Raw genomic sequence first — 13,372 nt, 5'->3', positions numbered from 1 at the left:
GGACCACATTCAAAGAATTTGTTTTTCAGGTGAGAACACTGTTAATGGTGATGATCCGGATGCACCCCACAGTACTTTTTCACAGAGCAGTAAAGAGGTAAGTACATTATTTATAATTGGGGTTGTTAGGGTTACTACTATTCTTAGTGACATAGAAGATGAATGAAGCACCTCCCTTCACTGTTAAATTTTAGGTGATTTAATGCAATAAAGTCATGGAACACTCTTAACATAAACAGTAAAATCTTGCAAACATTAGTACAACACATGCATATGGAAACATTGGAACACTTCAAAAAATGGTTCAAATGGCTGTGAGCGCTATGGGACTTAACATCTGAGGTCATCAGTCCTCTAGAACTTAGAACTACTTAAACCTAACTAACCTAAGGGCATCACACACATCCATGCCCGAGGCAGGATCTGTGACCGTAGCGACCGCACAGTTCCAGACTGAAGCACCTACAAGTGCTTGACCACACCGGCCGGCTGGAACACTTCCTCTCCAATCTTATTGGCTATCTAATAAGATGGTGAAGGGTACACAAGGCATTTGTATTCGTACTGCCCTCGACAGCAGACTAGTTGATCCATATCAGGAGCATGTTCTCCATTTGTGTGGAGTAAATAACTGATGAACTCACATTGGTTCTTGGTGTTGTTAGTTGTTCATTTGCTTTTATTTATGCCTTGAACATATGAATTTGCTAAAAAGTGATTGTCACATAAATTGTACTATATACAGCTGAAGTTTTTGGCGGCAAAAACTTAAAATCGTGAGAATATTCAAAAGTATTCTTTGGAACCTTAAGAAGTTTCCAAGAAGTGTCATTAAAATTTCAGGCTTATCACACTAGCATATTCTCACCTGTACATGTGAGAGTTTTCTGACGAATCAAAAGTAGCTGCAACCAGGAAAGTGCACAGCCATTGCTCTAAAAAATATTTGACGTACCCTCAGTACGCTATTGGATAGTCCTGGGTGAAATACAAATAATTCAAGGATTAAAGGAAACCACTCACAGCATAAATTTGGTGTTGAGAGTCAACAGGCATGTAAACAAGGTTCATAATTTTGCTGAACTTTTGGATAATTTTCTTCTACAGAGTTAATTAACACCACAGACCTGTGACTACTGAAAGTCAGTATGGTTTTTACTAATATGAAAATGCAGACGTTGTTGTAATTAAAAACTATTAAAACAGCAATTTCAGGGCAGCATACAGCATTATGGAAGAACACATGTTACAGTAACTCTGTTTTGAATTGATTTGTAACTGGAGTTTAAAGTGGTTGACCGTGGGCTTTGAAGAAAACACGGAATGTAAATGAAAAATCTGTTACATTTATTAAGCAGCGGTTCTCAAGGTGCTCGTATCTGCACCTTATGTGAGCCACATTTCTTTTCTAATTTTAATTTTTATGAAACATATGTTTTACGGTGAAGGTTTTTGTTCTTTCACAAGGAGGATACACTTAATTTGGAAACAACACTAATATTTGAAACTACATTTATTCCATTCAGTTGAAAGAGAATGTGACCAAAAGCATGGTTCAATTACTGTGCTTGAAATTACTTTAACACAGAACTTGATCATAGTATCTTCAAGTTAGCATATAGGTATTACTGAATTCCTATTTTACTCTCAAAAGCTGACCAATTGAACCATTAGACTGCATGACTGATGTATCCACATTGGCTCCATACTGATTGCTTTCTTCTTCTTCTTCTCATTCTTTTACCATATTTGTATAAATGATTAATCACATATTATGTAAGGGAAAAAATGAACCTTTTTGTCCTCATAATTTTCACTGTGTGCATTATGAAGAACATCATCACAAAGTATTTGGAGCTTGGCGTTTCTACAAGTCATCAGAAAGCTGAAAAATATAAACTTTTTAAATGTGGAGAGTGAAAAACTTCATTAAAATTAAGGACTAATGTATAATCTTCACAAAAAGGGTTTTACTTCTAAACATAACATTACATTTGTTTAACAAAATGTTGGTCTGAGGTTACCATGTGGCGTAGACAAATTTCTTCAATTGTCTGTCCTGTGGAAAGAATAGAAATATTCTTTTTGTCATGGTTGTAATTCCTGAAGTATTTTTTAGGCGCAAATAGTATATTTTTTTTAATACTTAGTTGCAAATAGTGTTATTGCTCGCCATATAGAGGAAACATTCAGTCCTAGACAGGCACAACCAGAGGCTACTATACATTTAAGCTTTCCACCAAAAGGCCTTCTTCTGAATAGAAAACAAATTATATTCACAAAACCACAACTCACAGACATGGGACCACTGTCTCTCGTCGCTGTGGCTGGACTGCACCAGATACGAGCAGCAAGCAGCACGGATAGTAATGGTAAGGAGGACGGAAGGGAAGGGATAGCAGGGTAGGCATGGGGGGAGATGTAGTACTACTTGTGGGAGTATGCAGTGATCTTGTGGGGACAGGTTAGGACTGCTAGGTGCAGTCAGAAGTTTGGGGGGAGGGGGGGGGGATGTCGCAAGAAAGGATAGAAGTAAAGAGGGGGAAGAAGACAAGTGGGTGTGTTACTCCCACTCCAGCCTTCTATTCTGCAAGTGCACCCACTAGTTTTTTTTTTTTTGCCCTCTTCGTCTGCCCCCCCCCCCCCCCCAACCCCACGCTCAAGCCTCTTGACTGCATGTAGCAGCCCTATCCTGTATCTACCACATCCCCTATCAAGTACCCACCACATTCGTCCATGCTCCCACAAGCAGCACTACACCTTCTTCCACCCCTACCCTGCTATCCCTCCTCCTCAGCCCAACCACCCATAACAGGTTGCTGCTTCCATCAGGTGCAGTTGCTGGCTGTAGTCTGGTCACAGTGTCCTGAGACAGTGGTTGTGGTCTTTTGTGTATGTGTGTGTGTGTGTGTGTTTTTGTTTGTTTTGAACTTCTGGGAAAATGTGCATGTTATCTAATTCAGAAGTAGGCCATTTCAACCAAAATGTTAAAAGATATAGTATTGCACTCTTTTTTATGCTTATCTGAGACTCCAATTCTCTTCTATATGGTGAGTAGCAATAATAATATTGTTAATCCATCCTGGACTTTCCACTGTTTAAATAATGTTGATGGGCACTCAACAAAAAGAATACATACATTGAAAGGCCATTTCATTCAAAATGTCTGTTAATATGTGTCAGGTGGAGGTGACATCAGGACTTGGCAGGTGCCCTAATATGAAGTTAATTACAGATGTGTGTCTAATGATACCTGGTACATAGTGTGGTAAAGTGTTAACAACTACTGCTGATACACAGGAGTTATAGATATTCGTAACTGGAAAAGTAACTTCACACACTACAGATCTGACTATTGTGAAATTCTATATTATATGCATTCTGATGTCATATACTGCACCCTCTCTTTTAGTTTCTTAAAGTGCTTTCACATTATAGCTATTTTCCAGACATTAGGATAGAAATGCTTGCTTTCAGGAACGTTATCTTCGTGGTGATCAGTCATATACACCTTCTAAAAATAAAGTTGACAAAGAACATCATAGAACACTTGAAGCAAATGAGTGGTTCCAAGAAGAAATGGGGTGGCACCAAATGTGCAAACAGTTTTATTACTTAATGTATAGTTTTACATTATACTATTTCACAATAGATTAAGCATAGGAAAAAAATTGTGATGCATCATATGTTATACTATACATAAGGCAGTGATAAAGATCTTCAGAAACCTACACAGCTGAATATCTTACATTTAAATAAGGCAGAGGATTATCAATACTATCCCATAATGATTGGTCAGTTGGACACAATTTAGAATCACATTAAATGTATTCAGAGTTGTGAATGTGGACAACCATCAGCTGTATAATGGAATGACGACAATGAAAATTTGTGCCGGACCAGGTCTTGAACCGGAACTTCCCACTTATTGTGATCAGCCACCTATCAAAGCACACTCCACGGCAAGACCCAAACTTCCATATGTCGTCAACTGTGTGTCTACAAACTGCACTTGTACATTCATTATGTATTTTCCTGTACAGTGGAGACATTTTAATTGGAAGTCACTTGCCCAGTGTCGGCAGATAAATACGATATTGCAGTGCCTGTGTTGTTCAGAAATATGATGGAGTGTTCCTTCAGATACACACGTGTGCCAATTTCCGTGTCACTTGGACAAAAGGTAAAAGTTCCTCGCTTTGTCACTTCACTCTATACTTTCCAAAGGAAAGGTAAATTTTCTTACGTGCCAGTGGATTTGTATTGACAGTCTCCTTGAATTTGTCTCGAGATTGGAATGTGGCAGAATTAAGTGTACTATGACAATAAGGGGGCTGTTTCTTTTTAATTTATTTTATTTATTTAATTTTTAATGGTTGGCAACACTGACTGTGATGGGGGGAAATCCCCTGACCAGAGTGAGCATTGCAGGACCATAGTAGTATTGCAGGACCATAGTAGTATGTAAACTCACATTGCAGTCTCAAGTTGCGTGAAAGATGTCACTAAGAAATCCCTCTGAGTGTGAGCCGTGTGTTGTGATCTGCTTCCTACACACAAAAGGAATAATGCCTACTGAAATTTTTTTGCGAATCAGAACAGTTTCCGGCAAAGGTGTTACAAACAGAACAAATGTGTAGGGAGTTTAATGGAGGCAGAACAAATATTCATGATGAACAGAGGAGAGGAAAACCTCCAATTTTTGCTGATGAGTTGGTGCAAATAACCAAAGAAACTCTTCATGAAGACTGCCAGTTGGCAGTGGGTGAAATTTTTGCAATGTTTCCACAACTCTCCAAAACTCTCTGATACAAGACACAGACATGCTAGGATACCGGAAATTGTGCATAAGATGTGTCCCATAACAGCTGACAGTGCGGCACAAGAAAAATTGGGTCAGTATTTCCGGCAAGTTTATTGAGTGACTTGAATTGAAAGGTGAGGATTTTCTGAACTTATTGGGACTGGAGATGAAACATGTATGGCCTATTAAACACGTGAGTCAAAAATACAGTTGTTACAGTGGTGATACAGTTGTTACAGTGGTGCCAGTCCAGTTCCCCATCTGCCAAAAAGTTAAAACCATCATTTTGGGGGGAAAATTATGACCTCAGTTTTTTGGGGCCGAAAAGGCAACATTGCCTCAGGGAGAGACCATCAGTGCACAATGGGACCCTAAAAATTTCAAAAGTAGCATTCAAAGCAAAAGGAGGTGAATGTTGATATGAGGAGTGTGCTTGTTGTGCGGCAACACCCTTAGTCACTCAGCCTTAACAATCAAGGCACTCTTGGACTCATTTGGTTGGGATTTTTGAACCATACCCTTTATTCCCCTGACTTGATGTCTTCAGATTGTCATCTTTTCTCCTTCCTGACTGCACGCATGAGGGGAATTCATTTTTCAGCCAACAAGCAGGTGTTGAAACAAGGTTCTAAAGTGGGGAAAGGAACTGGCGGGAGAGTTCTTCGAGGAGGGCGTAGAAAAGCTTGTGCCACACTCACCACATGCATTGGACAGGATGACAATTATGTGGAAAAATAGTCAACAATTGTATCAACAATATCATGTAATTTTTTTCCAATTACACCAAAAATATATAAAAAACTAGTACACTTGTTTTCGGAACATGCTTTGTATATGTTGAAGGAACACCAAATTATATCGTGCTTTTTATTCACTTTTCCTTTGTTGTGTTTGAATTATTGGATAACTTTGGTCTCTTTCAGGCACTTTTACAGTGACTCATTGTAACAGCAGTTGCAAACTCCATTATTAACTTCAGTGTAGACTAGCAGTTATGTAATTGCTATGTCATGCTAAAATCCTAATGTGTGTGCTATCCCTGCACTGCGTCTTATATTCCACAATAAACTGTATATTGCTTTCTTAATTGGTTGAGGAAGCCAGTTCACAGCATGGAGCGAAGGAGAGAGACAGCACCTGAATAGTACTGTCTAGTTTTAAGTCAAACCTACCTTTGAGTTGATGACCAAATCCCTTCACTTTACAGAAGTGTAATAATGTGCATCGTTCCATGGCAAACCAACTGGTGATACAGACAATTAAATTTGTAATAGTATTAAATATAATGGAATGTATAGTAGTGCTAGTGTCCTTGAATTTCATTACACAACTGACAACAGTTGTTAAATAACAAGATTTAAATAAAACGCTGTTCGATTTTCAGATTTCTTTAGTATTTGGACAGTGGGCAGTTTGATCATTCAAGCCAAGTTACATACTCTTGAGTCAGGAGGCAGCATCTGTTTACTAGCAGAGTTGATTGCCCATACTGTACAATGCCATATATAGCACTAATACTAGTTCTGGTACACAACTTGTGGTTTTTCATGAAGCAAAAGGTAAATCATGTAGACAGATTGCTGCCATACTCAACATATCAGATGATCCAAAAGTGAGGGCCTACCAAAGAAATTGGATGCATGTAACGAGGAACTGAATAATAATAATAAAGAAGGATCCTACACTCAGTGCACCAAAATTAGCAAGCCTTAAACAAGACTGGAAAGAAGGTGCATCCTCAAACAATTTCCAGAGCATTGAAAGATAATGGCTACAGTGACTGTCTAGGAAGCCCGTATGGGAATGAACAGAATCGAATTAAGTGACTGGACTTTGCTAACGAGTTTCTTACGAAGGAAAAATGATGGCAGAATGACGTCATTATTACTGACGAAAGTATGATGAATTTAACATTTTTGGGTTGGATGGACAGAGGATAATGTGGCAGAAGAAGAGCGAAGAATTTAAACTCACAACTGTTAAGTTGAGTGTAAAGCATGGAGAAGGCAGTGTTCTCGTGTAAAGCCGTATATCCACATCTGGCAAATTGGTGTTCGTTGACAGTGTCATGGACAAGTCTATCTGAATATATTAAAAAACGTTTCACGCAGAAGTGCTTAAAAAATGGGGATATCAAACACATTCAAGTTTCACTGAAATATTGACCCGTAACATTAAGTCTCACACTGTGCAGAAATATTGGTTGTACAGTTGCCTGAAGGTGTCACAACCTCTACCTCAATCACCAGATGTGAAGCATACTGAGGATGTTCGGAGAGAACTAGAGTGACATATTACCAAAAACACCAAAATGTCCCAAAGAACTGTGAAGAGGCGATTAAAAGAAGAATCAGATGATCAATGTACTAACTATTTAAAAAAGATCATAAGCAGTGTGTTATAGTGATTGAAAGAAGTGATGCAACAGAATGGCTATCAGACATGATATTGAAACATTTATGTACCATAAAAAATTATTTTGAAATAATTAATTCTGAAAGCTATCTAAATATAAAATTAATGTGGTAATAGGACCAAGTTTTATTTAAATTGTTTTATTAAAGAACTTTTATGTTTTATGTTAATAAAGTTTATGCTGTCATTTACAAGACATACAACTTAATACAGTATTTGATTTTTTTTTTGTTTGTTTTGTTACTAAAGTTATGATGCTACAAACTGAAAACCCCAGTGTCTGAATATTAATGCTACCTGTAACTACACTGTGTAGTAACAGTGATTGGTTGTTTCAAGTGGTATAACCGCCAATTTGGAATAATTGTGTTCAGAGTGGGTCTATGCTGCTTCAGAGAAGATACACAAGCTCAAAGTGCTACAGAACACAGTCCTGCAGTGAATGTTACATGCCTGTTCTTCATCAGAATAGCTTAATTTCCTGCATAGTGGGTGTCCCACCATTCCTCCAGTGATATGAGGTGCTGGCAACGAGTTGTTACCTTTCCTGTCATTCGTCTGAAAACCGGCATGTACAGAACCTCTGGTGTACTCATTCCCAAGTCATTGTCATTGCAACCTATCACACACAAGCCATCATTATCTTGCTAATCATCAGTAACTAATCAATTACAATCATGTCATGTTGATCAGTGTCTAGATATTTAACACAATACTCTGGCAGCCTGTGACGGGGGAAATGGAAGGATGATTTATGATTCCGTAAGAATGGCCAGCCATCACTCAGATTCCTGGTTGTGGACAAAGACTTTGAAAACACTGGGCATTAGGGTCAAATGAGATTATTTTCCTGGACACATGCTGTTGATGATAAGTTGGCTGATCTGCTGTTGACGATAAGTTGCTGATACAAGTAAAACCATGACAAGTTAAAAGATTTATACGAATATAAATGATACAAACTTAACTGAGTCAGTGTACTGCAATATCAAGATGTTACGTTTGCAGCTTGGACATCTGGAGTGAAAGATACACTTACACAACTAGCTTGTCTGTGTGCAACTGTCTGGTGTGCAGGGCAGCGGTGCGTGCGGCGCATTAAATTGTCGATTGTCAGTGGCTTCCTTATTGTTCTCAATAAAGAAGTACAGAAAGCATGCTTGCCACGGTTCTAATATATAAAAATGAAGGAAAGTTACATGCCATTCCTTATTTAGTGAATTTTAACTACAATTTATTTAAATGTATGTATTTTCAATGATAGCTTCTCGGTTTACAAGACGAGACATTTAGAATAAAACACTTAAGCTTTCGGTGGCTTTCTCATCCATTGTCATCGGGGGTAAAAAACCACTGACTATTGGGGCTGGCAGGGATTTCCACTTATATGGGTGTGATTGTAGTATCTACCACCAGTCAGAGACAGCCGAAATGATGCACGTAAGGTGAGTTGTGCAGCTCCAGTTTGCCACTGGAGCAGTGACATCATGTGGTGTGAGGGGCTGGTGCCACACTTGAAACTGCCGCTCCTGCCTCACTACAAGTGCCAAGCATTGATTGTTGCTTTCTTTCAGTATCTTAAACCCATCCCATGCACTACTAAGTGTGTATCCCTGCTCTCTTGTCAAAACTGATGCTGTTTATTCTAATCTTGGCCATCTCCGTATAATGGAATCCCAGTACATTGACTCATGAGCCACGACTGTTGCCTTTTCATATTGAAGAGGTCAGAATGATTCAAGCCCAAGCCAGAAGTAAATTTTACAGGAGAGCAAAATAAAGATTTGGGAAAAATCTATAAATCAAGTTAATAAATCTTAATAATTTAAAATATGCTTATATTACTGCAGCATCTGTTGAAAAATCAACAAATCACTTCATCAGTAGATGAACCTAGCTGTACTCAGTCAATACATAGTGAAATTTCATTTTTGAAGCTTAGGCTTGAATCATGCTGATCTCTTAAGTTGTATTTTATTTCAGTTTTCCAGACAATGCTCAGCTATGGCTAACTTTTCAAGCTCCCTTTGTTTAATATATTGCTTGTTCTCAGTACAACACTCCATAACTGTGGTTACTGTTTGACCTAAATAGAAGCTGTCACATTCACAAGGTACACCAAACACACTGGGCACACAAGGAGCTGTGTTGTCTTTAACAGGCTGCCACATATCTAATATCTCGGGTGACGAGACTGTAAGGAAGACTCTGACATGGATGGTTCTTCTTTTTGAAATCTTGGGCTCTCATTACTCCTACCGTATGAACCTGCACCCTTTTCCACTGTCATCAGCATCTCACTATCACCAATCTGGTTCTTCATAATCACACAATCCAAGCTCAAAATGTACTTGACAGCCTCTTCTCCTTTTTCAAAATCCTTTTAGTCCATGACCACAACTTCCTGAATGCTATCACAGCTATAGTACCCATGCCCTTCAACAGTTGTAACAGCATTCCCAGCACCATTTAAGAAAGATTTCCCAGATGATCCTGTCTTTTGGATGCATGGGATTACCTTTAGTCAATCAAGGGCTTACCACTTTGGTCTAAACCTCCTGTCAACCACTCATAACTCCCTAACCATGCCCTGCTGACTTACTCTGCCTTCCACATTCCCAAAGACGTGTGCCACCCTCCATGAAACATGCTCCTGAACACCTACCCTGTAACACTGTTTTCACTCTTTTGCCGAAACTCGACTCCTGCAGAAGTCTCAGTACTTTCTAAAGGCCTCATCTTTAACCCGAAATCTAAGTCGTGCTGGACTTACAAAGGACCTAGTTTCCTTTACTCACTCTCTGCAGTACAAGCAGATGGGGGGCTGGAATTCAATAGTAGGGAAAGGAAGAGGAGTAAAGATAATACGTGAATCTGTACTGAGGGAAAGGAATGAAATAGGCAGCTGCTTGCTAGAATTTTTCACAGAGCATAATTTAATTATCACTGATACTAGATTTAAAAATTATGAAAGAAGGTGGTATACGTGGAAGACACCTGTAGACCAAAAGGTTTCAGACTGATTATATAATGATAAGACAAAGATTTTTTAAGCACATTTTAAATTGCATGACATTTCCAGGGGCAGATGTGGACTCTGACCACTATTTATTGGCACGAACTGAGGTTACAACTGAAGAAATTACAAAAAAAGGTACCGAGCAGGGTGGCGCAGTGGTTAGACACTGGACTCGCATTCGGGAGGACGACAGTTCAATCCCGCGTCTGGCCATCCTGATTTAGGTTTTCCGTGATTTCCCTAAATCACTCCAGGCAAATGCCGGGATGGTTCCTCTGAAAGGGCATGGCCGACTTCCTTTCCCATCCTTCCCTAATCCGATGAGACCGATGACCACGCTGTCTGGTCTCCTTCCCCAAACAACCAACCACCCAACCAACAAAAAGGTAGGAAATAATGAAGATGAGACTTGTTTTAAGTTAAAAGGACCTGAGGCTTTTGACAGTTTCAGAGGGGGCATTAGGCAACAACTGACGAAAAGAGGAAAGGAATTCAGTAAAAGACAAATGGGTAGCTTTGAGAGATGAAATACTGAATGCAACAAAGATGAAATAGGTAAAAAAAAAAAAAAATGGCCTAGTAGAAATCTCTGCATAACACAGGAGATACTGAATTTAACTGATGAAAGTAAAAATATAAAAATGAAGCAGGTGAAAGGCAATACAAACGTCTAAAAAAGAGATTGATAGGAAGTACAAAATGACTAAGCAGGAATGGCAACAAATGTAAACTTATTTCACTAGGATAAAGGCAGATACTGCTTTGGAAAATTAAAAGAGGCGTTTGGAGAAAAGAGAAGCAACTGTATGAATATCAAGAGGTCACATGTAAGACTCTTTCTAAACAAAGAAGACAAAGTTGAAAGGTGGAAGGAATATGTAGAGGGGGTCTATACTTCAGGGCATTTCCTTTAACTATCTGACTAATTTCTTTTATTCATACATTTCTTTGATCTCTTCTTCATCTGTGGAGCTAGTTGGTATATAAAGTTGTAGTACTGTAGTGAGTGGTGCTTAGTGTCTGCCTTGGCTGTGATAACGAGTTCACTACGCTGTTCATAGTAGTGTATCTGCATTCGTATTTTGTTATTCATTATTAAACCTATCCTTGCATTATCCCTATTTGATTTTGTATTTATAACCCTGTATTCACCTGACCAGAAGTCCTGTTCCTCCTACCACCAGACTTCACTAATTCCCACTATATCTTACTTCAAGCTACCCATTTTCCTTTTTAAATTTTCTAATCCATCTGCGTGAGCAAGCACTCTTAACATTCCAAACTCAGCTCTGTAGAATGTTTGTTTTGTTTCTCCGAATAATGACATCCTCCTACGTAGTCCCTGCCCCAAGGTCCGAATGGGGGACTATTTTACCTCCATAATGTTTTGCTCAAGAGGTTGCCATCATAACCATGCAATAGAGATGCATGCCCTCAGGAAAAATTAGACTGTAGTTTCCCCATGCCTTCAGCCGTTTGCAGTACCAGCACAGCAAGGTTGTTTTGGTTGATATGTTACAAGGCTAGATCAATCAATGTTGCCCCTGCAGTTACTGAAAGGGTTGCTGCCATTCTTCAGGAACCACGTTTGTCTGGCCTCTCACTCAAAACCTGCTTCCAAATGTGCTTTGCCTGGTCCTTCCCAACTCAATGAGCCACCTTCCTAGATTCTGATAACCACCTCTCAGATGGATCCATAAATTTGTCTGTTTATATCAAGCACACCAATCACCAACAGTACCTCCACTTTGACAGCTGTCTCCCATTCCATACCAAAAGTCTCTTCCACACAGCTTCACAGCTTGCGGACACTGGATCTGCACGAAGGCAGTAGATGCTGAAATATACTGACGACCTTACCAGAGTGTTTATTGACAGACAATAATCCTATCCAGTTCATACATGAACAAATCACCTGTGCCATCTCCTCCTCAGATAGCAGGAAACCCATTGATCAGTCACCGACTGTCACATTTCTGGTCGTCCGCTGCTCGTGGTCTCGCGGTAGCGTTCTCGCTTCCCGAGCACGGGGTCCCGGGTTCGATTCCCGGCGGGGTCAGGGATTTTCACCTGCCTCGAGATGACTGGGTGTTTGTGTTGTCCTCATCATTTCATCATCATCCAAGAAAGTGGCGCAATTGGATTGAGCAAAGATTGGGAAATTGTACGGGCGCTGATAACCTCGGAGTTGAGCGCCCCACAAACCAAACATCATCATCATCACATCTCTGGTCATCCAGTATCACCATGGTCTTCAAAAGCTCAGCCACACCCTTCATCACGGCTTCGACTACCTCTTGTCATGCTGAGATAGGGTATATCCTGTCCAAAATCCTACTCGCATTACCCAAAGTAGTGTTCTGCTGCCCATCCATACTCCAATCCTGCTCCCAGTACCTCAATGACCCTGTCGGCCAATCCCTTGTGGATGACTTAGGTGCAAGACATGTCTCATACACCCACCCAGCAAGCCAGCACATTATACTGCAATCAGTCACAGGCATTTCTTAGACCATAAAAGACAGGGCCACATTGTGAAAGCAGCCATGTTATATTCCAGCTATGCTGAAATTACTGTGTAGTGATCTTTGTGTGCATGACAGATAACTTAACTGTGTACTTGCATGAATGGTGACGCCCAACTGTAGCCAACCACAAACTTGGCCATCGAGTCGCCAAATATGCTGTGCACTGCAACACAAATGAACTTCAGCTGCTGCTTCACTATGCCTACCATTATAATACTCCCTTGTGGGAGAAGTTTCTCAGAACTACACAGGTGGGAATTGTATCCCCAGCATATCCTGTTTTTTTCACAATATTTTTCATAAATTGTCTTTATACCATAATTTCCTCTCATAACTAAAAGTAATGGGAGTGCAATACACTGTGATAATCAATTGATGTTTGCTCAGGTCTGCTTACACTGTGTGGAGGCGAAAAGGATTAGTGTGCTCGAACATACTAGTTTGCATTTGAGTGTTTAACCACCTTAACACTGGCCATGCTAGTTGCTGTTTGCATGGTTATTGTTACTGTTTGCATATATATAAAAAATAATTTTTTCACATAAACAATAAAGAACAATTACTTTTGCAACAAAGGTGAAGAAAATGATTGGCATGTTGTCATTG

General features: G+C 39.6%; 1 protein-coding gene across 7 annotated transcripts in view; it reads left to right on the top strand.

Moving 5' to 3' along the window:
• Positions 1-13,372, top strand: part of LOC126169536 (protein hu-li tai shao) — a 425,484-nt gene that overhangs the window by 401,535 nt on the left and 10,577 nt on the right. For all 7 annotated transcript variants that reach the window (XM_049920650.1, XM_049920651.1, XM_049920652.1 and 4 more), the window contains one exon: positions 30-97. In XM_049920650.1, coding sequence (XP_049776607.1) covers positions 30-97 — 68 coding nt within the window. The remainder of the gene's footprint in view (positions 1-29; positions 98-13,372) is intronic.

This window comes from Schistocerca cancellata, chromosome 1 (assembly GCF_023864275.1).
Source record: "Schistocerca cancellata isolate TAMUIC-IGC-003103 chromosome 1, iqSchCanc2.1, whole genome shotgun sequence".
In the NCBI taxonomy this organism is placed as follows: Eukaryota; Metazoa; Arthropoda; class Insecta; order Orthoptera; family Acrididae; genus Schistocerca; species Schistocerca cancellata.
The sequence above is the reverse complement of the archived record's forward strand: the minus strand, read 5'-3'. Positions and strand labels throughout refer to the sequence as shown.